The sequence below is a fragment of the Pristis pectinata genome, chromosome 34, assembly GCF_009764475.1.
Source record: "Pristis pectinata isolate sPriPec2 chromosome 34, sPriPec2.1.pri, whole genome shotgun sequence".
NCBI classification, from domain to species: domain Eukaryota; kingdom Metazoa; phylum Chordata; class Chondrichthyes; order Rhinopristiformes; family Pristidae; genus Pristis; species Pristis pectinata.
In genome coordinates, this window is record NC_067438.1 from 15,607,151 (window position 1) to 15,634,879 (window position 27,729).

At 50.8% G+C, this 27,729-nt stretch overlaps 1 protein-coding gene and 1 non-coding gene across 3 annotated transcripts in view; both read right to left on the minus strand.

Moving 5' to 3' along the window:
- The window catches only part of hsd17b8 (hydroxysteroid (17-beta) dehydrogenase 8), a 43,625-nt gene that overhangs the window by 3,627 nt on the left and 12,269 nt on the right, over window positions 1–27,729 (minus strand). The window contains exons 4-8 of one of the 2 annotated variants that reach the window (XM_052043815.1): window positions 17,690–17,785; window positions 15,734–15,819; window positions 10,895–10,977; window positions 8,564–8,608; window positions 2,922–2,996 (exon numbers count right to left, since the gene is read on the minus strand). In XM_052043815.1, coding sequence (XP_051899775.1) covers window positions 2,922–2,996; window positions 8,564–8,608; window positions 10,895–10,977; window positions 15,734–15,819; window positions 17,690–17,785 — 385 coding nt within the window. The remainder of the gene's footprint in view (window positions 1–2,921; window positions 2,997–8,563; window positions 8,609–10,894; window positions 10,978–15,733; window positions 15,820–17,689; window positions 17,786–27,729) is intronic. The other variant, XM_052043816.1, reaches the window with a different exon arrangement.
- Window positions 22,620–22,693, minus strand: trnai-aau (transfer RNA isoleucine (anticodon AAU)). Its single transcript has one exon. It is a non-coding gene; the product is annotated as a tRNA-Ile (tRNA).

The window sequence follows — 27,729 nt, forward strand, 5'->3', positions numbered from 1 at the left end:
GGTCTGGCCATAATTTCCTCCATGTAAAGGTTATGCCATCCCAAGAGGCACTGAGTAGTCAACAGCTAAAGACACAAGAGACTGAAGGTGCTGGAGGGAAAAACAAGCTGCCAGAAGAGCTCAGTGGGTCAGGCATCACGCCGAAGGATCTCGACCCGAAACGTCGACTGTCCATTTCCCTCCACAGATGCTGCCCGACCCGCTGAGTTCCTCCAGCAGCTTTTTTTCAATCAATAGCTATACTGATATTGTCCTGCTTCCAAATGCTCTGAGTGAAGGGCCTGTCTCTGCCATTTGTATCCAATGTGACCTGCCCCATTACACACTGCAGATGGGGCCCTGGATCCATGGGTTGTGAATGAGGCGGGGATGGGGGCATAAGCACTACCTGGATGTTGTCAGATGTCTGGGACGTCGAGAGCAATCAGCAACACTCTAGTCCGGGGTATTCCTTGCCCAGTATCGTTGGAAGGGGGAGAGAAATGACAAGATCTTGGGAAGACAGCGAGTCATGCAGGAATTTTTGTCGGGTCTCCGTGCTGCTGGAAGGTTGGCCTTTGACTATCCTTTCAGTGCCCTAGCCGAGCGACAAGCCCACAGTCACCCCCAGCACCGCCTCCCAGGAGCGTGGCGCGGCTATCTTTGGCTACCTGGAGCAGCTTCCTCATGCCTCGAGATAAATGTGTGTGTGAGGACATCCTCTCCCACTGAAAGCCTCAGCTCGCCCACCTTCCTCGATGATCCGCGTCAGCTCCCCTGGAAAATCTTCTGCCGCCAGGGTTTCTGTGCTTGCTGTCCCCCACCCCCCTCCCCACCCACGGTATATACTCTGCGGACTGGCGTCCTTCCTGAAATCAATCCTGCCTTGGCCCATCTTGAACACGTCGGCATGTCGGGAAGATCCACTGCCTGCCTTACGCTCCCTCAAGTCTTCCTGTGACAACCTTGCTCTCTCCTGGATGACCATCGAACTCGGGACACGTGTCAGTGACTCTGATCTTCTAAACATGTGTCTCTCCATGAATCCATACACTTCCAGGGATAAAATCCTGGGCACTATCCCTTCTGTTTTTCCAAAATGTTTATACTGACGACCCTGCAGGATTTAATGAACAGTTGACACCCAACAAACACTCGCCTTCTTCATTCCCATTCATCACATCCAGCTCAGTGTCGGTAGTTATAACTTGCCGTGGTGTTTTAGAGGTGCAATCCTCAGGACTGGAGTGCATTGAAGCAAGATGGATGGTACAAATTCTGATGGACCCCGCTAGTTTTACAAATGCACCATAGAAAGCATCCTATCTGGGTGCGTCACAGCTTGGTTCCGCAACTGCTCCGCCCAGGACCATTGCAGAGAGTTGTGAACACAGCCCAGTCCATCACACAAACCAGCCTCCCCTCCGCATCCTGCTGCCCTGGGAAAGCAGCCAACATAATCGAAGACCCCTCCCACCGCAGACATCCTCTCCTCTCCTCCCTCTCATCGGCCAGAAGATACAAAAGCTACGTACCACTAGACCCAGCTTCTATCCCACTGTCATCAGGCTCTTGAACAGACCTCTTATATGATAAGGATGGACTCTTGACCTCACAATCTACCTCGTTACAACCTTGCACCTTATTGTCTGCCTGCACTGCACTTTCTCTGTAACCAACACCATATTCTGCTTTGTTTTGTTTCCTTTTGTACTACCTCAATGCACTGGTGTACGGCAAGGTCCGTCTGGATGGCGCGCAAACAAAAGCTTTTCCACTGTATCTCGGCACATGTGACAATAATAAACCAATTATCAATTCCAAATTAAGGTGCAGAACACCAGCCGGGCACACGTAGAGCACCGCTACATCAGTGAAGGCGTGACAGTGTAGAAGAAAGGACTGGTTAAAATGCTTCAAGGGCCGATGTCAGCAAGCTTTTCATTCAGTGGAAAAGCTTCGTAAAACAAGGGCACCTGTCAAGAGTCAACGGTGTCACAGCGAAGGTTCTTCAACTGAGGAATACCGTACTTGTAGAGAATGTGACAAGGTCATGAAGGGGAGTCTGTGCCTGCAGTGTAAGGAGAGGCTGGATAAGCTGGGGCTTTTTTCCCTGGAGCGAAGGAGGCTGAGAGGTGACCTTATAGAGATATAAAATCATGAGGGGCGTAGATGAGGTGAAAGGTCACAGTCTGTTTCCCAGGGTCGGGGAGTCCAAAACCAGAGGGCAGAGGTTTAAGGTGAGAGGGGAAAGTTTTAAAGGGGACTTGAGGGGCAGGTTTATCACACAGAGGGTGGTGGGTGTGTGGAACGAGTGGGAGAGACATGTACAATTATAATATTTAAAAGACACTTGGACAGGCACATGGACAGGAAAAGTTTAGAGGGATATGGGCCAAACACAGGCAAGTGGGACTGGCTCAGATAGGCAACATGGTCAGCATGGACAAGTTGGGCTGAAGGGCCTGTTTCTGTGCTGTGTGACTATAAATGATGAGATGAGATGAGAGATTTCTTTATTGGTCACACGTACATCGAAACACACAGTGAAATGCATCTTTTGCGTCGAGCGTTCTGGGGGCAGCCCGCAAGTGTCGCCACGCTTCCGGCGCCAACACAGCACGCCCACAGCTTCCTAACCCGTACGTCTTTGGAACGTGGGAGGAAACCGGAGCACCCGGAGGCATTTGTGTTAGTTAATCAGGCAGCAGAATATTGATATACATACACACCGCATTTACATGGGATGTAGAGGCTATTTTTATACATCCCCATTATAAATGTTGTCATATTATCGGTGTGGTATTCCAGGACATGATGGTACATCGACCATCTGTGCAATATTACAGCTCCCTATTGCCCTATGTGTATTTGTACAGAATAATGTGACACAAGCTTCCAACACAAGCTTGACAATGGCTAGTAGGGCCCACGTGTCTCACCTGTCACCTCCAGGTTGGCTCCTGTGATGTAGCTGCTGTCATCAGAGGCCAAGAAGGCACAGGCGCTCGCCACCTCTGCAGAGAGACACAGACAATGAGAAGAGGGGCAGGTAAAGAGACTGCCTTAACTTACCAATCGCCTCTGGTGTCAAATACATTCGGGGGAAGCAGCGGATGGGACCACCCAGCACAGAATCAGACAACACAATCAGAGGTCGTTTGGCCCATCAATCCTGTACTAACTCTGAAAGACCTGACCAATTAAATGACACTGTTCTCTTTTTCCTCTTTTCACCAACTCAGTTGTCTTTTGAAAATCACTGTTGAATCCACTTCCGCCAAACTTCCAGACACCCTGGAACGTCGAGGCAACACTAGAAATGGCAGATGCTGGAATCTGGAGCAACGCGCAACCCGCTGGTCGAGCAGCATCCGTGAGGGGAAAGGAACGGTCCTTGTCTCATGCTGAAACCCGAGGCAGGGTTTCAATCCAAAACATCAACAATTCCTCCCCCCACCCCGCCCCCAACAGATGCTGCTCGATCCGCTGAGTTCCTCCAGCAGATTCTCTGTTACTTAGTTCTGCACTGTGCTTTGTAAAAACGTGTTTGTAAATCTCATCCTGTCAGTGGCCTCTGACTCTGGGTTCCCATCCAACGGTGATTTTAGGAAAACTCTTCATAATTTCAAATAAAATCACCCCATGACCTTCATCTCCAAGTTTTTCCACCTCTCCACAGAGTAAAGAGTCTGACGTACAAAACCCATCGCTCCCCCTCTGGTCACCCCTGCGGAGGGCACGTCCCACTGAAGGCGCAGGAGTTGCAGTCAACTCCCCCCACGTTCTACTCCTCCTACGCACCAGGGGTAATGTACAGCGGCCGATTAACCCACCGACCTGCACGTCTCTGGGACGTGGGAGGAAACCGGAGCAACTGGGGGGGGGCAACGAGGAGAACGTGCAAACTCCACACAGACTGCACCGGAGGTCAGGATCGAACCCGGGTCTCTGGAATTGTGAGGTAGCGGCTGTACCCACTGCACCACTGTGCCAGCCCAACCCTCTGGACAAACATTGCTTCATATTCAACGTAAATAGACAATCCCATATTCTGAACCGGCTACAGTCACACAGCACAGAGACAGGCCCTTCGAGCCACCATGTCTATACCAAACTATAGCGGCAATAATTCAAGAGTTCACCTAGATATTTCCTAAATGTTCGAAGTCTCTGGCTCCACAGCCCCTCAGGCAGAATGTTCCAGATTCCAAATTCCAGATCAATCCTGTCCTTTTTTGTTAATACGTCTATTTTCTAAAAGCACTACAAAAGGACATCCAGTGTCGAAACACTGCAACTAATGCAGAAAGCAGAAGAAAAACAGTGCAAACTACAGAACTACAGCAATAATGCTAACTCACAACCGCTAAATGCACCCGCAACACTTCAGATAAGAATCACATTCTCACCGTCCACGACACACGCGATCCTCTGAGGGGCCCACCGATCGCGGAACTCACCCAGGGTGCCTGCGGAGACCGCCTGCTCCCTCCCTGAGGACACCCGCACCCGGACGTGAGCCCGGAAGACGGGCAGGCAGGTGGACCGGCCGGAACCCTCGGCCGCCCGCTGCCGCGTCCCGTGGATGGCCAGCTTGGCCAGGCCCAGCACAAGACCCACCAGGAGATCCTCCGCGCGTCCCGCCCCGCGCCGTGCCGGGTGACCGTAGATCAACAGCGTCGGGCTGAAGTGCAGCCAGAACTTGAGCAGCAGCCCCTTCAGACAGGCGAAGAGGGGCCGCAGCCTCTCGCACTCCACGTATGCAAGGTACACCGTCTCCTCCCGGCCGCAGAGTGACAGGCGGCCGGGGTGTCGGTGAACCGGCTCAGAAACCGGTTGCACGGCACGGCCCGGTGCAGCACCCTCCACCCCGCAGGTCCCCGATGTAAAGGGGGAGGACTCCCGCATAGAGAGACCTCCACCAGGGACCCCCCCCATAATCTCATCCGTCCCACAGTGTGGTGACCAGCACTGTACACGGTACTCCAGATGTGGTCTAACCAATGTTTTGTAAAATCGTACTATAACCCCCCTGCTCTTATATTCTAAGCCCTGCCAACGAAGGCTAATGATCCCATGGGCCTTCTTCACACTATCTACATGTGCTGCCACCTTCAGGGATCCATACACTTGAACACCCAGGTCCCTCTGTTCCTCAGTACTCCCTGGGGCCCTCCCATTCATGGTGTACGTCCTACCCTGATTAGTCCTCCCAAATCCCATCACCTCACACTCACCAGGATCAAATTCCCATTGCTCTGCCTGTCTCACTGCCTCGTCAATATTATCCTGTAGCCGATAACGTACAGCCGTCCCAGCCAGTCCCTGTAGTACACCACCGGTCAAAGGCTTCCGACCTTGCAGCATCGTCTTCTGCTTCTTATGACCAACCCAATTTTGGATCCAGTTTGCCAGCCTGTCCTGGATCCCATGGGCTGTAACCTTCTGCACAAGTCAAAGGCCTTACTGATATTGGCACAACATTGTGGGCTGAAGGCCTGTATTGTAATGTTCTGTGAAGTCTACATCAACTGTATCGCGCCCCACCCCCCCCCCCATCAATACATTTTGTTACCTCTTCCAAAAAAATCTAATTGGTTTTGAGAGGACAATTCCCCTTACTAAACTGTACTGACTATCTTTGATTAATCCCTGCCTTTCCAAGTGTAGATGAATCCTGACCCTCAACATTATTTTCAGTAACTTCACTACCACTGACGTTAGAGTCCAGGCCCGTGATTACCTGGCTTCTCCCTGCTGCCCTTCTTGAATAAAGGGACCACATTTGCTCTCGTCCACTCATCTGCCGTCTTACTTCTGCCCAGTGAAGACTTAAAAGATTTCTGTCAGGGCCACAGAGATCTCCTCCCTTGCCTCCCACAGCAGCCTGGGATACATCTCTTCAGGCCCTGGGGATCTATCCACCTTTAAGACCACTAAGATGTCGAATAACTCCTCTTAACATAATAACTTGCTCTCGAATTTCTAGTAACTTTATACAGAATAACTTGCTCTAGAATGTCATCACTCCCCTCCCTGAATTGTTGAACGACAACATCCTTAGTGAAAACCTGATGAAAAAAAGACCCGTATCCCCTAGCTCCAGTACAGATTGCCCCTTTGGTCCCTAGCGGGTACTGTTCTTTCCCTGGTTCCCCACTACTTCTTAATACACTTAAAAAGCACTTCGGAATTTTCATTAATCCTGTCCACCAGTGATAGTTGCCCTCTTAAATTTCTTTCTCAAGTTCTCCCTCTCCCCCCTGGTGCCCCTGGGCCTCCAGTTTATAGCTCTTTCACACCAGCCTTACACTTTTCCCTCTTATCCGGCCTTCGATCGATCACTTGACATCCAGGGTTCCTTGGATGGGGGTTGTCCATACCTTTCCCCCTTATGGGCCCTGAACTCCCACTGTTGCACATTTCAAGTGACTCTCACTTGCAGCTGCTCCCAAGTCTACTTTCGCCAAGTCCTGACTTATGATGTTGAAATCTGCCCTCCCCTGATTCACGACCTGAAGCCCCACACCTCCCTATGCCCTTTCCGGAACTCCCTTGAGCCATGCAAAGTTATGGTCACTACTCCAAAATCCTCTCCCACAGGCACTCCAACCACTAGCCTGGCTACATTCCCCAAACTAGGTCCAGTTCTGCCCCTTCTCCAGTGGGACGGTCTCTGTTCTGGCTCTCCTGTTCACCCACTCAATGCCTTTCACACTGAAGTGATCCCAGATAGGGAGAGGTGAAATCCCCCACTACTGTAAGCATATTATCTCGTACCTCTCTGATTTGCCGACCTATTGCTCCTCTTATCTCCAGCTGACCTTCAGGCGGCCTGTACTAGAGCCCCAACAAAGTGATCACCCCTTTGTCTGTCTCCACCCACATGGCCTCTTTTGAAGAGGGTTCTAGGATATCCTCCATCATTACAACACTGGAATGCCACCATCCTCTCTGGGCAGGCACGGTAAGTGTAGCGTCAGCGTATGCTTTACAGCGCCAGCGACCCGGGTTCAATTCCCGCCGCTGTCTGTAAGGAGTTTGCACGTTCTCCCCGTGTCTGTGTGGGTTTCCTCCGGGTGCTCCGGTTTCCTCCCACATTCCAAAGACGTACGGGTTAGGAAGTTGTGGCGTGCTGATGTTGGCGCCGAAGTGTGGCGACACTTGCGGGCTGCCCCCAGCACATTCTCAGTAATGCAAAAAAGACGCATTTCACTGTGTGTTTCGATGTACATGTGACTAACAAATAAATATCTTTCCTTAAGCTGCAGACCATCTCTAAAAACACGGTCTCCGTGTAACTCTCTGTCCCCTAGTTCCAGATTCTCCCGCTAGAGGAAACATCCTCTCCACGTCCGAACTGCCAGACTCCTCAGGATCGCATACATTTTACTCCAGTCCCTTCTCACTCTTCTGAACTCCACCAGATGCAAGCCCAGCCTGCCCAACTTTCCTCATGAGGCAATCAACGCATCCGAGGGAGTCTAATAAACCTTCTCTGAACTGCTTCCAAGGATTACATGGTGCTCCACATGCGGTCCTCACCAATGCCCAATATAACTGCAACCCTCGCTACTTTTGTATTGAATCCCCTTAACAGTAAACAACAGCATTGCTTGCTTTCCCAATTACTTACCTGCTACATACGTAGACTCCATCCTGTCTCCTCCTGTCCAGAGTCCCTTCCCACCTACATGCAGGACACCTCGCATGCCCTCCACCATTTGGACAACCTCTGATCCCCCAGCCCCCACCACGGATGTCACGCCTTTATACCCCTCCGTTCCCCATCAGGAAGCTACTCCTGTGTTCCCCAAGTCACTCGCTGCACCTGCACACAAGCCTTTTGTGAATCATGTCCCAGGACACCCAGACACCTCCACATCTCGGTTCTCCGAAGTCTCTCACTACTTAGCCCACTATTTGTTTTTTATTATTTTCCCTTCCAAAATGGACATTTTCTCACATTACTGGGATGGGCAAGTTTAGAGAGGGATGTGCCAAAAGCAGGCAGATGGGACTAGCTCAGTTCGGCAAATGGGTTGGCATGGACAAGTTGGGCCGAAGGGCCTTTTTGGTGCTGCCTGACTCTATATCTCCATCTTTGCCCAGCCACTTCACCTGTATCCCCTTGTAGCCTCCTTATCCCCTCTTCACAATTTACTTCCCCACCTAGTGGGGGAGCCTAGGACCAGAGGGCACAGCCTCAGAATAGAAGGACATCCCTTCAGAATAGAGATGAGGAGGGATTTCTTTAGCCAGAGGGTGGTGAATCTATGGAATTCGTTACCACAGACAGCTGTGGGAGGCCAGTCATTGGGTTGATAGTTTCTTGATTAGCAAGGGCGTCAAAGGCCACGGGGAGAAGGCAGGAGAATGGGGTTGAGAGGGGGAAATCAATCAGCCACGATCGAATGGTGGAGCAGACTCGATGGGCCGAATGGTCTCATTCTGCTCCTATGTCTTATGGTCTACCTTTGCGCTGTCAGCAACCGTTCCTTTGGTGATTTCAAAGTCATCTGTATAAATTATAAGAAAAGGCTGTTGCGTACAAAGCGACTGTAGTAAGGGCCGTACTCACCGGAAGGATCTCCCAATCGTCCCATGGGCACCAGCTGCAAAACCTTGGACAGAAGAGAGGAATTGTTCATCACGTCCATGAATGATTTGCATGAAAACGTAGGTGGCACAGTTAGTAAGTTTGTGGATGACACCAAAATCAGTGGTGTAGTGGACGGAGAGAAGGTCGGCTAAGGTTACAACAGCATCTGGATCAACTGGGTAAGTGGGCCAAGGAACGACAGCTGGAATTTAACTCAGATACGTGCAAGGTGATACATTTTGGGCCGTTAAACCAGGGCAGGACTTACACAGTGAATGGCAGGGCCCTGGGGAGTGCCGTTGAACAGAGAGACGTAGGTTTGCAAGTGGCGACACAGGGCGGTGAAGACAATGTTTGGTAGACTTGCCTTCACCTGTCAGGGGCACTGTGTATAACAGAGAAACAAAGGACCGCAGAGGCTGGAATCGAGGTGAAAAACACGCCGACGCTGGAGGAACTCAGCAGGCCAGGCAGCATCCGCGGAGAAAAGCAGGTGGGTCAACGTTTCGGGTCGGGACCCTTCTTCAGGACTGAAGATAGGAAAAGGGGAAGCCCGATATATAACACAGCAGCGATAGGTGGACAAAAGAGGGGAGGCGGGGTGGGCGCAGGGTGCTGACAGGTAAATGCAGGTAAGGGATAGTGATGGGCTGGTGGCGGGGGAGGAGGGGAGAGCAGATCCACCAGGGGATGGGTCAAAGGTGAGGAGAGGGAGGGAGAAAAAGGGGGTAGAAAAAAGAGAGAGAGGCTAGGAAAGGGAAGAAGAGAAGAACATGGTGGGGGGGGTTGTGAGGAAGGGGGGTTGTGGGGTAGGGGGATTGTGAGGATGGGGGGGTCGTGGGGAAGGGGGGTGGGGATTACTGTGTATAAGAGTCAGCAAGTCACTTACAGCTGGACGAGACATTGGTGAGGCCGCACTCGGAGTATCGTGTGCAGCTCTGGTCACCCAGCCGTAGGAAGAATGTAAGAAGGCTAGACAGGGTGAAGGAAGGACTCACACTGATGTTACCAGGATCGGAGGGCTCCAGTTATAAGGAGAGACTGGATGGGCTGGGACCATTTTTCCCTGGGGCGATGGAGACTGAGGGGTGACCTTTATGGAGGTTCAATAAAATCATGAGGGGCAGGCGATAAGGTGAAAGGTCACAGACTTTTTTTTCCAGGGTAGGACAACCTAAAGCCAGAGGGTATAGATTTAAGGAGAGAGGGGAAAGATTTAAGAGGGACAAGTTCTCCGCACACAGGTGGTGGGGGTGTGTGGAACGAGCTGCCAGTGGAAGTGGTTGAGGCAGGTACTATACAACATTTGAAAGACAGGTACATGGATAGGAAAAGTTTCGAGGGATATGGGCCAAATGCAGGCAAATGGGACCAGCTCAGAAAGGCACCTTGGTCGGCATGGACCAGTTGGGCCGAAGGGCCTGTTTCCGTGCTGTAGAACGGAATTATGCGCCAGAAACAGCAAATACCCTGGTCCCCCAATTTCCACCTGTTCCCGAGGGTGTCACTGTACAGTACAGGCGGACATGGACAACCTGTTCGTCAACACTGTTCGCAGTGAGAGTCATTGAGCAAACTAGGTCAGCTGGTTAACTTCCTGGGAGCAACGCCAAGGCAAATGAACTAATTAACTCACAAGAATCTGTGCTCCCTGCTGTAAATGTTTGCACTGCCTTTCCGTATTAATGTCAAGGGGGAAGGTGTCAGAGAGGCTGAGGCCTTGCTCACAGACAAGTCAGATCAGTAACTTGTAACCGACACAGTCTGTTAAACTATAAATGACTCAGTCGACCACCGACACCAGACTAAACACATCACGGTCCACACACCCCTTGCTGCACGTTACATTCTGACACTCACAAATACTAACCGTCTGTGGCCAGCGACTCACACAGGAAAGGAAAGCTTGTTCTTGTGGTCACAGGAACAGATTACAGTGTCTGAGTGTTAACTACACCTCCCGGCTATGCTGGTTGCAAAGCTTCAGGTAAAGGACGGACAAGGTGAAGGATTACCGATCAGAATCACTTACTGACATCCTGCTGTGTCTGTGTCGAATCAAGATTAGACCTTTCCCCCAAATGTTGAGAGAGCACTCTGCAAGAAGGAAGGCATCCACCGGGAATCTAGATGGAGCCAAACACGAGGTGGGGATAGGGAGGGATGAGGGCCATTCTGAGGGGGTGAGCAGCCGCACCCTCCCGTACTGCCCATGACAACCCGTGTCCCGTGTGAGTGTCCGTGGGACCATGTCCCGTGTGTCTGGGGAACCCGGGCTGGACCTGCTGTAACCCGCACGGGCCTTACCTGTTTCCAGTATCTTCGGGGGCACCTTGGCTGCCATCGGTGTGTCAATGAAGCCCGGGAGGATGGCGTTGCACCTGATGCCGAACCTGCAGGGCAGAGACAGTGATTGTGGACTTCCAGCGTGAGGTGGGCATGGGGTCACTGAGATAAACTGTTTATTGGTTTAATATTGTCACCTGCACCAAGGTACAGTGAAAAACTTTGTTTTGCATGCCATCCATACAGATCTTTTCACAACATCAGTGCATTGAGGTAGTACAAGGGAAAACAATAACAGAATGCAGAATAAAGTGTAACAGTTACAGAGAAATGCAGTGCAGGCAGGCAATAAGGTGCAAGGTAGGTTGTGAGGTCAAGAGCCCACTTATCGTACTAGGGAACCGTTCAACAGTCTAAAACAGCGGGATAGAAGCTGTCCTTGAGCCTGGTGGTATGTGCTTTCAGGCTTTGTATCTTCTACCTGATGGGAGAGGGGAGAAGAGACAATGTCCAGGGTTGGTGGGGGCTTTGATTATGCTGGCTGCTTTACTGAGGCAGCAAGAGGTCTAGACATGGTCCATGGAGGGGAGGCTGGTTTCCGTGATGTCCTGAGCTGTGCCCACAACTCTCTGCAGTTTCTTGTAGTCAAGGGCAGAGCAGTTGCCCTACCAAGCCGTGATGCATCCAGATAGGATGCTTTCTATGGTGCACTGATAAAAATTGGTGAGGGTCAAAAGGGTCATGCCAAATTTCTTTAGCCTCCTGGGAAGTAGAGGTGCTGGTGAGCTTTCTTGGCTGTGGCACCTACGTGGTTGGACCCATGGTAGTATCGTGGTGGTGGGAAGAGAGGACGAGGCAAAGAGGGGGCTTGAGAACAGGTTCAGGAATTTTAAAAGGGAGGCCTTGCTTAAGCGGGAGCCAGTGGAGTTCACTGAGCGAGGGGTGCAGCGTGGACAGGCATGGGGCATGTCCGGATCAAACAACGATCTGCTGGAGGAACTCAGCGGGTTGAGGCAGCATCCGTGGGGGAAAGAGGAATCGTCCACGTTTCAGGTCGAGACCCTGCATCAGGACTGAGAGTGGAGAGGGGGGGAGAGAGCCGGTATCCAGAGAGGGGGAGGGGTGAGACAGGGTCCCGGGGGGTGACGGGTGGACCAAGGAGGGGTGAAGGCCGACGGGAAGATGGGAGACAGCTGGGGGGAGAGAAGCTGGAGGCAGAGGCAGGGACGGCAGGGAGATGAGCAGCAACACAAAGGCTCCCGTGCTGGACTCTGACAAGTCAGGAGGGTGAGAGTGGGAACCATCAGGGGAGGGGGGGTGAAGGCAGGTAGTGGGCGGATTGAACCAGGAGTGGGAGGGCGTGAAAGTGGGCAATGGAGAGCTGGAGGGGAGGGGAAGGGAACCAAAGTGGGAGGACCTGGGGGGGGGGGGGGGGGGGGGGGGTGGATTGGAAGGGGGTGGGGGGGGTGGAGACAGAGGGAGAGACAGAGAGAGAGAGAGAGAGACAGAGAGAGGGGGGGGAGAGAGAGAGAGAGTGTGAGAGACAGTGTGAGAGAGAGAGGGGGGGAGAGAGAGAGAGTGTGAGAGAGAGACAGTGTGAGAGAGAGTGTGAGAGAGAGAGCGAGAGAGAGGGGGAGAGAGAGGGGGAGAGAGAGAGTGTGAGGGAGAGTGTGAGGGAGAGGGAGCGAGGGGGGAGAGAGAGGGGAGAGAGAGAGAGTGTGAGAGAGAGTGTGAGAGAGAGAGAGCGAGAGAGAGAGGGGGAGAGGGGGAGAGAGAGAGAGTGTGAGAGAGAGTGTGAGAGAGAGAGCGAGAGGGGGGGAGAGAGGGGGAGAGAGAGAGAATGTGAGAGAGAGACAGTGTGAGAGAGAGTGTGAGAGAGAGAGCGAGAGAGAGAGGGGGACAGAGAGAGAGTGTGAGAGAGAGACAGTGTGAGAGAGAGTGTGAGAGAGAGAGAGCGAGAGAGAGCAAGAAAGAGTGAGAGAGAGAGCAGGGGGAACGCAGGGAGTAGGGGTTGCGTTAAGATACCGGCTGCAAAGCTCGTTAGTGTGGACGGGAGGATGGGGGCTGGGCCGTATGATTTGCAATCGTCAAGTCAGAATGTAGAAAAGGTATGGGTGAGAGTTTGAGCAGCAGATGCTCGGAGGGAGAGTAGACGTTACTTTGATCCCATTTCCGAATCCGGACAGCACGCCCAAGGCCAGTGATTAGTGCTCATCCCTGATTACCCCGGAGGTGGTGGTCGGTGAGTCACCTTCACGAACCGCTGCAGTCCCTCGGGTGAAGGCACCCCCCGCGATGCTGTAGGGGAGGGAGCTGGAGAATTTAGGTCCAGCCCCGGCGATGGAAGGCAAAATTCGTCCACGTCAGGTCGGCCCACAACTTGGAGGCGTGAACCCCCGCCCCCCTCGGCTGTCTGGGCGTTACAGGTTGCAGGACTGGGAGGTGTTGTTGTCGCCTGGGCGAATCACCCCGGTGCATTCTGTGATTATGTGGCGCGGAAGAGGCCCACCAGGATGCTGCTGGGACCAGAAGGTGGACAGGCTGGGACTGTTTTCCCTGGAGCGAAGGAGGCTGAGGGGTGACCTTATAGAGGTTTATTGCTTCATGAAGGGGCATAGATAAGGTAGATAGTCACTGTCTAAAACCTGAGGGCACGGGTTTGAGGTGGGAGGGGAACAATTTGAAGGGGACCCCTGAGGGGCAAGTTTTTCACACAGAGGGTGGTGGGTGTGTGCAACGAGCTGCCAGAGGAAGTGGGAGAGGCGGGTACAATTACAACATTTAAGACACATTTGTACAGGTACATGGATGGGAACGGTTTGGAGGGGGGTGTGGGCCAACGCAGGCAAATGGGACTGGCTTCAATAGATACCCTGCATGGGACTAGTTGGGCTGAAGGGCCAGTTTCCGTGCTGCATAACTCCCTGACAGAAGCCACCAAGGGGGATAGGGCTGGGGAACTGTCGCACAGAATGGACACCGCTGCTTTGGGGTTTTCACTACATTTAGCTGGGTGGGGGGTGGTCGGGTGGGGGGTGGTCGGGTGGGGGATTCATGTTGAACGAGGCAGGTGAGAGCCGGGAGACCGTGACGAGGTCAGGAGAGGAGGCAATGAGGCGGCGATAAGCGCCATCAGTGGGAAGGTGACACGTTTTCGGACAACGTCACTGCGGGGAAGTACTCAACAAGAAGTAGGGAGCTATGGAGAAAATCCTTGGGAACTGCCAACAGAGCACAGAAATGGAAGCAGGAAAGGATGGTCTGTGCAGGGACTGAATGGACAGCATGGAGTCGGGTATGGGCATGGCCCAACAACTGATCACCCACGTCAAAGGTTATAGGCAGGTCTAGAAGGAGGAGGGGCGACCTTGCTGAAGATGTATTAGGATTGCGGCAGGACAGCGGTGAGGGGCAGTACACCTAATCGAGGGATTCACAACCGTGGAACTCTGGGCGGGGGCTTTAGGGAGATAAACCAGAAGGGTGGCACGGATGTCATGTTGTTGCCTTGTGAGGGGGGTGACGAGGGCGGATTTGACGGCAGATCTCAATGTTAAAGTGACACTTCCAACAACCCAACCCAGATAAGTGTGAAGTGGTTCATTTTGGTAAGTCAAATATGATGGCAGAATATAGTATTAATGGTAGGACTCTTGGCAGTGTGGAGGATCAGAGGGATCTTGGGGTCCGAGTCCATAGGATGCTCAAAGCAGCTGCACAGGTTGACTCTGTGGTTAAGAAGGCATATGGTGTATTGTCCTTCATCAATCGGGGAATTGAACTTAGGAGCCGAGAGGTATTGTTGCAGCTATATAGGACCCTGGTCAGACCCCACTTGGAATACTGTGCTCAGTTCTGGTCGCCTCACTACAGGATGTGGAAGCCATAGAGAGGGTGCAGAGGAGATTTACAAGGATGCTGCCTGGAATGCGGATCATTCCTTATGAAAGCAGGTTGAGGGAACTCGCCCTTTTCTCCTTGGAGAGACTGAGGATGAGGGGGGACCTGATAGAGGTGTATAAGATGATGAGAGGCATTGATCGGGTGGATAGTCAGAGGCTTTTCCCCAGGGCTGAAATGGTGGCCACAAGAGGACATAGGTTTAAGGTGCTGGGGAGTAGGTATAGAGGAGATGTCAGGGGTAAGTTTTTTACTCAGAGTGGTGAGTGCGGGGAATGGGCTGCCGGCAACGGTGGTGGAGGCGGATACAATAGGGTCTTTTAAGAGACTGTTAGATAGGTACATGGAGCTGAGTAAAATAGAGGGCTATGGGTAAGCCTAGTAATTTCTAGGGTAGGGACATGTTCGGCACAGCTTTGTGGGCCGAAGGGCCTGTATGTGCTGTAGGGTTTCTATGTTTCTAACTCTGTGCCCCTCAGTAATGGATATTTGTGGATCCTGAACTCAGAACCTTCTGACCTGGGGGGTGAGGGGTCTGCCCACTGAACGATAGCAAATGTCTGCAGTGGAGGCAAGTGCGGGCCCGTGCGATACAGGGCTGGGAACGGGTGGTCTGCTCCAGCCTCCACGTCTGCCATTTCATACTTAGGGCGATCCGAGGTGGTCTGCAGTGAAGAACAGGTCCCATTGGTGCTGCTCAGGTCCGAGCAGAGCCGGCAGTGAATGGTTTCAGCTGGCTAGAGGGGGAGTCACAGAGGTATACAGAGGGAAACAGGCCCTTCGGCCCAACTCGTCCGTGCCGACCAAGTTGCCCCCCCACCCCCCGACCTAACAGACAGGGGCGGAGGGAAGTGTGTGGGGGTCTGGTGTGGACTGGAGGGAAAGGAATGTGAAGACAGGGCAGGGGAGGGGCAGAGGGGACAAGAACGCATACGCGCGCACACTCACGCACGCACACAGTACCTGGCCAGCTCTTTGGCGCTGGTCTTCGTCAGGGCCATCACTCCAGCTTTCGACGCCGTGTAATTTGCCTGTCCCAAGTTTCCAACCTGACATGGTACAGCAAAGCCGTTGTTAATCTTCTCAGAAGGGAGTGAATCCCCCTCCCCACCCCACCCCACCCCCACCACTCCAACACCCCTCCCCTACAGACGCAGTCTAAGGCACTGCCTGGCTCAAACAAGCAGTCTGTGTGAAGCATTCCTTCCTGTGCCCATACTGAACCACAGACTGCGGGCTGGAGCACTTGTTTCCAGAGAGCCCCGTGGCCCTCCATCCGGACAACGAGCACAAGGCACTGAAGCAACAGATGGTCCTTCAGTTCCTGCACTGGTCGGAGTCTCCGTCGTCTCTTCCAGCCGAGACGTCCACACACTCACTGCCCTCTGCGAGGAATAGATAGAGTGGACAGCCCCAGCGCCTCTTTCCCAGGGCACCAATACTCAGTACAAGAGGGCATGGCTTTAAAGTAATGGGTGGGAAGTTCAAGGGAGATATCAGAGGGAGGTTTTTCACCCAGAGAGTGGTTGGGGCATGGAATGCGCTGCCTGGGGTGGTGGTGGAGGCAGGTACATTGGTCAAATTCAAGAGATCGCTAGATAAGCATATGGAGGAATTTAAAATAGAGGGATATGTGGGAAGAAGGGGTTAGATAGTCTTAGGCGAGGTTTAAAGGTCGGCACAACGTTGTGGGCCAAAGGGCCTGTATTGTGCTGTACTGTTCTATGTTCTGGGCTGAAGATATTTCTCCCCACGAACGGCTGCGTTTTCGGGGTGTGATCCCTGGTTCTGGAAACCACAGGGAGATCACCAACCCCACCCCTGCCCCGTCAAGCCCTGTAAGAATTTTGTATGCAAACTCCAGAGGGTAGGTCTTGTCTGCTTAATCTCACCTCATACGACCAACTCTTCATCCCAGAAGTGATCTTATAGAGGTTTATAAAATCATGAGGGGCATGGATAAGGTGGACGGGTCACAGTCTTTTCCCCAGGGTTGGGGAGTCTAAGGCACCGGTTTAAAGTGAGAGGGGGAAGATTTAAAGGGGACCTGAGGGACAAGGTTTTCACACAGAGGGTGGTGGGTGTGTGGAATGAGCTGCCAGAAGAAGTGGCGGAGGTGGGTACAGTTACAACATTTAAAAAGCATTTACATGGATAGGGAAGGTTTAATGGGATATGGGCCAAATGCAAGCAACTAGCTTAGGGAGGCAACTTCATTCCAAAAGGATTTGATTACAGGAGTAAGGAAGTCTGATTGCAATTGTGTAGGGCCTTGGTAAGAGCACATCTGGAGTTTTGGTCCCCATACCTAAGGAAGGACGTGCCGGCGATACAGCGAAGATTCATGAGGCTGACTCCAGGGTGGCAGGTTTGCTGTTGACCTGAGATCGAGTCGACCCCCAGGTGGGGGGACGGTATTCTTTGAAGGTTAGAGGAACGACAGGAGATCTAATCAAAGCTTACAAAGTTCTTAAAGGAATGGGAATTTGAATGTTAGCTCAACAATTAGTTAATTAAATGCAAAATTTGGAATATGAAACACGTACGAGGCACGGTGACAATATAATGACAAGACAAATGGGACGATCTTAGATGAGCACTTCGGTCAGCATGGATGAGTTGGGCCGAAGGGCCTGTTTCCGTGCTGTGTGACTCTATGACCTGACGGGATGGATGCAGAGAGGATGTTTCCCAACCGACAAGTCTTGGACCAGGGGCCAAAGTTTGAGAAGAATGGATTAGGCCATTCAGGAGATTAGGACAAACCCCTGCACACTGGGGTATCGGAAACCTTTGGAAACCTCTACCCTGGAGGGTCACGTGTTGTGCCTTCCTGCAGCAGCTCCCATTCCCTCCCTGGTCACAGACAGGCCAAAGGTGGCAAATCCAAACCCTTCCCACTGTGCTGTCTGTCCGTACCTTACCCACAATGCTGCCCAGGTTGACAATGGAGCCCCCCTTGGTCCCACTGGCGATCAGAGCTTTGGCGACGGCTTGGATCACCAGAAACGTGCCCTGCAGAGAAACAGTTCAGGAACCCCAAGTTAGCAGGGACACGCACGGAATGGAGGGGATCAGAATTAAAAACAGGACACCACTTCATTGATTGGCAGGTGAAGGGAGAAACAGAGAGGTTGGTGTCCCAGATTAATCTTCAAACACAGCAGAACATTTATCTGCCTTCAACATCAAGCCTACACAGGAGATCTTACCTGTTCAAATATTTCCATTGACCTTTGAAAAGAATAAACATTGGGTCGCCTGATGTTTGCTCTTAGCAGACACTGTTCTGTCAAGTTATAAGACCAAAAGGTATAGGAGCAGAATTAGGCCATTCGGCCCATCAAATCTGCTCCATCATTCAATCATGGCTGATTTTTGTTCTCAACCCCATTCTCCTGCCTTCTCCCCGTACCCCTTAAACCCCCCCCCCACCAATCAAGAACCGATCAATCTCTGCCTTAAATAGACACAATGAATTGGCCTCCACAGCCCTCAGTGGCAACGAATTCCACAGATTCACCGCCCTCTGGCTGAAGAAATTCCTCCTCATCTCAGTTCTAAAGGGACGTCCCTTTATTCTGAGGCTGTGCCCTCGGATCCCAGACTCTCCCACTGATGGAAACACCCTCTCCACGTCCACCTTGTCCAGGCCTTTCAGTATCCGGTAGGTTTCAATGAGATTCCCCCACACCCACCTACCCTCCTGAACTCCATCGCGTACAGGCCCAGAGCCATCAAACGCTCCCCATACATTAACCCTTTTGTTCCCGGGGTCAGTCTTGTGAACCTCCTCTGGACCGTCTCCAGGGCCAGCACATCTTTCGTTAGATAAGCGTCTAAAATTGTTCATGATATTCCAAATGCGGTCTGACCAATGCCTTATAAAGCCTCAGCAGTACATCCTTGCTTTTATATTCTAGGCCTCTCGAAATGAATGCTAACATGGCATTTGCCTTCCTCACTGCCAGCTCAACCTGCAAGTTAACCTTCAGGGAATCCTGCACTAGGACTCCAAAGTCCCCTTGCACCTCCAATTTCTGAATTCTCTCCCCGTTTAGAAAACAGTCTACACCTTTGTTCTTCCTACTAAAGTGCATAACCCCACACTTCCCACCAGTCCTGTACGCAGCAGAAAGATTTTCTATGTCCTGGTGAAACAATCTGAGAGGAAGATTTCAACAGCAGTCAAGGTGAGCCTTCCTCCTATGATTAGACTGTTGATAAAGGGATGGGATTGGTATAAAGTCTTTCTGAAAAGTCCAGGGAGACTCGAGTGGATAATATTAACTCAGGGGGTCTTCCTATTAGACCCAAAGCTTGCTGGCTGACTCAGGACCCAGGATGTTAATGATTATCAGTGAAGAATGCTTTTTCACCCACAGGGTGGTTGGTATCTGGAACGAACTGCCTGAGGGGGCGGTCGAGGCAGAGAGTCTCACCGCATTTAAGAATTATCTGTAAAAGCACTTGAATTGCCAAGGCAAAGTAGGCCAGGTGCTGGTAGGGCAGGCACGGTAGTGTAGCGGTTAGTGTAACGCTTTACAGCGCCAGCGACCCAGGTTCAATTCCGGCCGCTGTCTGTAAGGACGTTCTCCCCGTATCTGCGTGGGTTTCCTCCGGGTGCTCCGGTTTCCTCCCACATTCCAAAGACATACGGGTTAGGAAGTTGTGGGCATGCTATGTTGGCACCAGAAGCGTGGCGACACTTGCAGGCTGCCCCCAGAACACTCTACCCAAAAGATGTATTTCACTGTGTGTTTCGATGTACATATGACCAATAAAGATAATCTTAAATGGGATGGGTACTTGACAGCTGGCATGGACAGGATGGGCCGAAGGGCCTGGTTCCCTGCTGTATGACACTTTAACACAAGCAGGAGGAATCCATGCAGCTCGTCAGGCTCCACCCAGTAATCAATGTCACACTGATCCTGAGCCTCCTCCAGTTCAGGGCAGCAGAGTGGTGCCGCCGGTGGATCCGCTGTCTCACCACACCAGAGACCCGGAGCCGATCCCGACCTCCGGCGCTGTCCGTGTGTGGAGTTTGCACACTCTCCCTGTGACTGCATGGGCTTCTTCCAGGTGCTCTGGTTTCCCCTCACATGCCAAAGACTTGCGGGTCGGTGGGCTAACTGGCCGCTGTGAATTGTTCCTCGTGTGTACGTGAGGCATAGAATCCAGGGGGAATTAATGGGAATGTGGGGAGGGTTTTGGAGTCAGGGAGTCATGGAGATACAGCACAGAAACAGACCCTTTAGCCCACCAAGTCTGTATTGGAATTGGTTTATTATTGTCACTTGTACCAAGGTACAGTGAAAAACTTGTCTTGCATACTGTTCGTGCAGATCAATTCATTACACAGTGCATTGAGGTAGTACAGGGTAAAAACAATAACAGAATATAAAGTAAAGTGTCACAGCTACAGGGAAGTGCATTGCAGGTAGTCATAAGGTGCAAGGTCAAACAAGGTAAATCGTGAGGTCAAGAGTCCATTTCATCGTATAAGGGAACCGTTCAATAGTGTTATCAGAGTGGGGTAGAAGCTGTCCTTGAGCCTGGTGGTATGTGCCCTCAGGTTCTTGTATCTTCTGCCTGATGGGAGAGGGGAGAAGAGAGAATGACCTGGGAGGAAGGACCATCAACCACCTATCCTACACTAATCCTACCCTAATCCCTTGTACTCCCCACATTCCCGTCAACTCGCCCCAGATTCTACCATTCACCTACACACCAGGGGCACTCTACAGCAGCTGATTCACCGACCAACCTGCACGGCTTTGGGATGTGGGAGCAAACCGGAGCACCCAGGGAAAACACACACAGTCACAGGGAGAGGGTGCAAGCTCCACACGGCCAGAAGCTGAGGTCACTGAAGCTCCAAGGCAGTGGATCTACTCGCTGCATCATCCTATACGGGAGGGGGCTCTGAAGCTCCAAGGCACGAGACCCAATCAGAGAAACGGTGCAGCTGTGGCCCACAGAAAAAGGTAGCAGATCAAAGGAAAGGGCTTCTAGAAGAGAGCGGAGCTTTAGGACTGGAAAATTTTCAGAATTTAGCGAAGGAAGACATTGATAAAACTGAAAGTACAATATGAGTAATTTGATGGGAAACATATAAACAGACAGGTGTCTCTGTAAGTAGAAAAGATCGGTAAAAGATAATGTGAGAACTTTACAGAGCAGGCCGCAGAACCTGCATTGGGAAATCCAGAAATTACTGAAAGTTAAACAAATACAAATATTCTGTGTCCGTTTTCAAGCAAAGCACAATTCTTCCAGAGATGGTGCAGATCAACAATCCAGAGTGAACAAGGTTGAGTGAGCTAGGGCCTTTTTCGTTGGAAAGGATGAGAGGTGACTTGACAGAGGTGTACAAGATGATAAGAGGCATAGATCAACTGCCTCTTATCATCTTGTATCATCAAGTCAGAGACTTTTTCCCAGGGTGAAAATGGCTCACATGAGGGGGCATCATTTTAAGGTGATTGGAGGAAGGTATAAGGGGGATGTCAGAGGTAAGTTTTTTTTACACAGAGAGTGGTGGGTGCGTGGAACGCACTGCCGGCAGAGGTTGTGGGGGCAGATACATTAGGGACATTTAAGAGACTCTTAGATAGGCACATGAATAGGCAGAGAAATGGAGGGCTATGTGGGAGGGAAGGGTTAGGTAGATATTAGAGCAGGATAAAATGTCGGCACAACATTGTGGGCCGAAGGGCCTGTACTATGCTGTTATGTTCTATGCTCTAAGGAGCAGAATATAATTAGGATTCATTAGGAAAAGTATTGAAGAAATTAATAATCTCCAAGACACAATGACTTGCATGCCAAGGGCAGCACGGTAGCGCAGCGGTTAGCGCAATGCTATTACAGCGCCAGCGATCGGGGTTCGATTCCCATCGTTGTCTGTAAGGAGTTTGTACGTTCTCCCCGTGCCTGCGTGGGTTTCCTCCGGGTGCTCCAGTTTCCTCCCACATTCTAAAAGACGTACGGGTAGGTCAATTTGGGTTTAAAGTGGGAGGGGTGGACTCGGGCCAGAAGGGCCTGTTACCACGCTGTAGATAAAAAAAAAGGTTTTGAAGGGAGTGACGATGGAGGCAGTGAAGGCTCGGTTATCATCTTAAGAAAAGATTTCTTTATTAGTCACATGTACAGCAAAACACACAGTGAAATGCATCTTTTGCAATAGAGTGTTCTGGGGGCAGCCGGCAAGTGTCGCCACGCTTCCCGCACCAACATAGCATGCCCACAACTTCCTAACCCGTACATCTTTGGCATGTGGGAGGAAACCGGAGCACCTGGAGGAAACCCACGCAGACACAGGGAGAATGTACAAACTCCTTACAGACAGCGGCCGGATTTGAACCCAGGTCGCTGGTGCTGTAGTAGTGTTACGCGAGCCGCTACACTACCAGGCCTGCCCTAAAGTCAGTGCCAGCGTGAAGATCCAGCAACAACTGGTCACAAACTGCTTGCAGCAGCCAGGCATCAAGCTGCACTTGCGTAAGATAAGATAAGGTATCTTTTATTAGTCACATGTACATCAAAACACACAGTGAAATACATCTTTTGCGTAGAGTGTTCTGGGGGCAGCCCGCAAGTGTCGCCACACTTCTGGCACCGACATAGCACGCCCACAACTTCCTAACCCGTACGTCTTTGGAATGTGGGAGGAAACCAGAGCACCCGGAGGAAACCCACGCAGACACGGGGAGAACGTACAAACTCCTTACAGACAGCAGCGGGAATTGAACCCGGGTCACTGGCGCTGTAAAGCGTTACGCTAACCACTACACTACCGCGCCTGCCAAAGAGGATGCCAAAGAGGATGGCTAAAGCACACGCTTGGACAGTGTGGGGATTGAACCCACGACTTTGGCGTTATTACCACCATGCTTTGACCAGCTGAGCTAACCGTCCCGCCTTTCATAATTCCACAGATTATAGGGTAGCGCAAGTAACCCACTACTTCAAAAAGGTGAAGAAAGTCAGGGGACTACAGAGCAGTTAACCTGACATCAACGGTTATGGGAAATGCTTGGATCTATTTTATGGCCACTTAGAGAATAATGAAATTGGCAAAGTTAGCACCAATTTATGAATTTGAAGTTATCTGAAATTAGAGAATAGATGGGGGAAGGGCGGGGACCACTGAATGTTATGCCTTTCTGCAAGGTGCCGCAGAAAAATTTATGAAACAAAATTAAGAGCAGATGAGAAAGGGTTTGGAGATGGCCTGGATCGAGGACTGACATTTGGTTAACAGGCAGCCAACAGACAGGAATAGGTGGCTCCTTTACAGGTTGGGAGGCTGTGACTGGGGGAATGCTGCAGGGGTTGGTGCTGGGGCCCCAGCTGCTCACAGTCCATGGAATTGGGGGGAACCAGGTGGGACATATCTCACTCTGTTGGTGATACAAAGTTGGGTAGCAGGAGCATGTCTGGAGAGCAGGAGGGGCTACGTGATCCAGTGAGGCTACAGCAGGTAGAACTGTGGATCAAAGTGAGGTCCTTTGTGGAAAAAATAGAAACGCAGAGTGTTTTTTAAAGCTAAAACATTAGTGTTCAGAGAATCTGGGAGTTCATGCACACAAATCATTGAAGTTTAATAGAGACAGAAGAGTCCAGACGCTGCAGTCTGCAGCAACGCATGATGTGCTGGGGGAACTCAGCGGCTCGAGCAGCATCTGTGGGAGGAAAGGAACTGTCGACGTCTCGGGTCAAGACCCTGCATCAGGACTGAGAGTGGAGAGGGGAGATGGCCGGTATACAGAGGGGAAGGGGAGTGGCGAGAAAGGAGTCTGAGGTGATTGGTGGACTGAGGACGGGTGTAAGGTGACAGGCAGGTAGGGGAGGGGAGCTGGAAGACTGTGGCAGGTGAGTGAGAGATGGAGGCAGAGAGAGAGAGGGAGAGAGAGAGAAAGAGAGAGAGAGAGGAAAGAGGAAAAAGGAAAAACGAAAAACAACAGAGAGCGAGGTGTGGGGAGGGGAGTTTGAAGATGGAAGCCAGCTGCTGGAGGGGGTTAAGCAGGAACACAAAGCACTACCAGTGCTGGACGATGTGTTAAGGTTAACGTACAGGTAGGGCAAGCAATCAGGAAGACGAATAGACTTGATTGCAAGGGGATTTGAGTACAAGACTGATGGTGAAATGAGAACAGAAGATGCAGGAAACATTCAGCAGCGTCTGTGGAGAGAGGCGCAGAGCTAACGCCCCAGGCTAAAGACCTGCTGAGTGTTTCCAGCATCTTCAAGAGGCGATGCCTCAAGAAGGCAGCAGCCATCACTAAGGACCCTCACCACCCGGGACATGCCCTCTTCTCGTTACTGCCATCGGGGAGGAGGTACAGGAGCCCAAAGACCCACATTCAAGGATTCAGGAACAGCTTCTTTCCCTCCGCCATCAGATTTCTGAACGGTCCATGAACACTACCTCGTTATTCCTCTTTTGCACCATTTATTTATTTTTGTAGCTTATACCAAATTTTACATCTTTATGATTTGCACTGTACTGCTGCCGCAAAATAACAAATTTCACAACATATGTCAGTGATAATAAACCTGATTCTGTTTTTGTGTCAGATTTCGAGCATTGCAGTTTCTTCGACATAAGAATATTTTACTACAATCATAGACTGCCCTGATAAGACTGCAGCTGGAACATAACTTACAGGTCTGTCTCCCGAGCCAAGTAAAAATATCGTTGTAATAGAGAGATGACAGCAAAGGTTCACCAGACTGATTCCTGAGGTGGGGTGTTTGCCTTACGAGGAGAGATTAAACAGACTGGGCCTGTACTCTCCATAACAAGAGGGCATCTCATTGAAAAGGGATCAGAATTCTTCAGGTAGATGCAGGAATGATGTTTCCCCATATCTGAGGTGTCCTGAACCAGGATTCACAGTCTCAACATAAGGGGACAGCCATTCGGGACTGAGATGAGAAGAATTTATTTCATCCATGGAGAACTGAATCTTTGGAATTCTCTCTCCAAGAAGGTTCAATCTCTGAGACAGATTGATGGGCTTTTGGATATTTAGGGAACCGAAGGGTATGGTGTTAGTACAGCAAGTGGCACTGAGGTAAAAGATGTCAAAAACATTGAATGGGGGAGCTAGCACAAAGGGCTGATTGGCCTACTCCTGCTTCAATTTCTGTTGTTTTTACGTTCATACATTCTAGTCTTTCCTTCCACGTCAGTCATTAACATAAATTCTGAACATTTGATCTTGTACAGATCTACACCAACTAGTTAAAAAGAAAATCTGACATTCTTGTCAAACATGATGCTGCCTGGATTGGAGAGCATGTCTTCTGAGGATAGGCTGAGCGAGCTGGGGCTTTTCTCTTTGGAGAGGAGGAGGATGAGAGGTGACTTGATAGAAGTGTACAAGATGATAAGAGGCATAGATCGAGTGGACAGTCAGAGACTTTTTCCCAGGGCGACAATGGCTAACACGAGGGGGCATAATTTTAAGGTGATTGGAGGAAGGTGTAAGTGGGATGTCAGAGGTAAGTTTTTTTACACAGAGAGTGGTGGGTGCGTGGAACGCACTGCCGGCAGAGGTTGTGGGGGCAGATACATCAGGGACGTTTAAGAGCTGCTTAGATAGCCACATGAATGATAGAGAAATGGAGGGCTATGTGGGAGGGAAAGGTTAGATATATCTTAGAGCAGGATAAAATGTCAGCACAACATTGTGGGACGAAGGGCCTGAACTGTGCTGTAACATTCATGACTTCCATTTCATAAAACCACATTGACACTGCCTAACCAGATTATAACTTTATGAGTTCCTTGTTATTGCATCCTTGACCAGATTACAGCATTTTATCAACAACTGATATCAGGCTAATCGGTCTATTTCTCTCCTTTCTTTCTTGAATAAAGCTGTTCCATTATCTGGAGACACAAGAGACTGCAGATGCTGGAATCTGGAGCGACAAACAGTCTGCTGGAGGACCCACTGAATTCCTCCAGCGGTCTGACAACTTCTAGTATGATGGAGCTATCCACAATCTAGGAAATGTTGGAGGATCATCACTAATGCACTCAAATCGGTGTAGGCACCTTTTAGAACTCCAGAGGCCGTCAAGTTCATCTCCTTAATGTCTGCAGTATTTTCTCTTTAATCGCTTTGCTCCTCGTTATCATTAGACCTTGCTTCCCCGTATTTGCTGCTCCATTTATTGGGTATGCTGCAGTGCGGACGCACAGAATATTTCACATCTCAGCCATTTAGTTATTCCCCATTATAAATTCTTTCTTAAATTATGAGGGGCTCAGATCTATTTTCGTTACACCCTCCCTTTTTAGAAAGTTGTTGAAGTTCTTAAAATACTTAATTATATTATTTTCCAGCATATTCTGTCTTCTTACTCTTTACCAACTATTGGTCATTCATCACTGCTTCCTGAAGCTCTCCCAGACTTAGCCTTGCATCACGCCTGATTAACTTCACAGCCCATTTGTATGTTATTTACTGGGATCACAGGCAAGCCCAGCATTTATTTGCCCATCCCTCATCAGCCGAAGATGTTGGGCTTCTATCGTCCTCCCAGTAAAGGTATTCCCACTGCGACGCTGGGAGAAAATGAAGGAACGGTGCTGTATTTGCAAGCCAGGGCAGCATACGAGTTGGAGGGGAACATGGAGATGCTGGTGTACCCAGGAGTCAGAAGTCGTTGTCCTTCTTGGTGGTAGATGTCACGGGTTTGGAAGGCGATGTCGGAGTAGCCTGGGTGAGTAACTGCAGCACATTGGTATTGGTTTATTATTGTCACTTGTACCGAGGTACAGTGAAAAATTGGTCTTGCAAACCGATCGTACAGGTCAATTCATTACACAGTGCAGATACATTGAGTTAGTACAGAGTGCATTGATGTAGTACAGGTAAAAACAATAACAGTACAGAGTAAAGTGTCACAACCACAGAGAAAGTGCAGTGCAATAAGGTGCAAGGTCACAACAAGGTAGATCGTGAGGCCAGAGTCCATCTCATTGTATAAGGGAACCATTCAATAGTCTTATCACAGTGGGGTAGAAGCTGTCCTTGAGCCTGGTGGTACGTGCCCTCAGGCTCCTGTATCTTCTACCCGATGGAAGAGGAGAGAAGAGAGAATGACCCGGTGGGTGGGGTCTTTGATTATGCCGGCTGCTTCACCAAGGCAGCGAGAGGTATAGACAGAGTCCATGGAGGCTGGTGTCCATGACGCGCTGGGCTGTGTCCACAACTCTCTGCAGTTTCTTGCGGTCCCGGGCAGAGCAGTTGCCGTCCGGAGCCGGGATGCAGCCACTGTGTGGTGGAGCAGAAGGGAAAGAATGTTTCGGGCGGAGGATGGAGGTGCCGCTCATGGGCTGTCCTGTCCTGTCCTGTCCTGGACGGCGTCAAGCTTCGTAAGTTTTCTCAGGAGCTGCGCTCGTCCAGGCAAGTGGCGAGTATTCCAGTCCACCCCTGATATAATAAATGTAGAGAATGCAAGAAAAACTTTTCAGGTCAGGCCACTCATGTGGAGAGAGAAAGAGAGTTATTGTTTCGGGTTTTGATGAGGCGTTATCCAGCCGAAATCTCTCTCCACAGACGTTATTCCAGCATTTTGTGTTTTTATCTCCAGCCTCTGCAGACCTGGTATTGGAGAAGGTCATTGCCTGGTATTCACATGACATGTACATTAATTGCCCGTGTCTGAATGTCATCCAGGCCTTGCTGCAGGCAAGCTTGGCTGCTTCACTTGCCGAAGAGTTACAAATGGAAGCAAACATTGTGCAATCATTAGCAAGCATCCCCACACTGACCCCACGATGGAAGGAAGGTCACTGACGAAGCCACTGGAGATGGCTGGGCCCTGAGGGACTTCGGTGATATCCTCAGGCTGGGGTGATGGACCTCCAACAAGCACAGCCATCTTCCTTTGGTGCCAACCACTGGAGCGACATCCATCAACATCAGTTGATG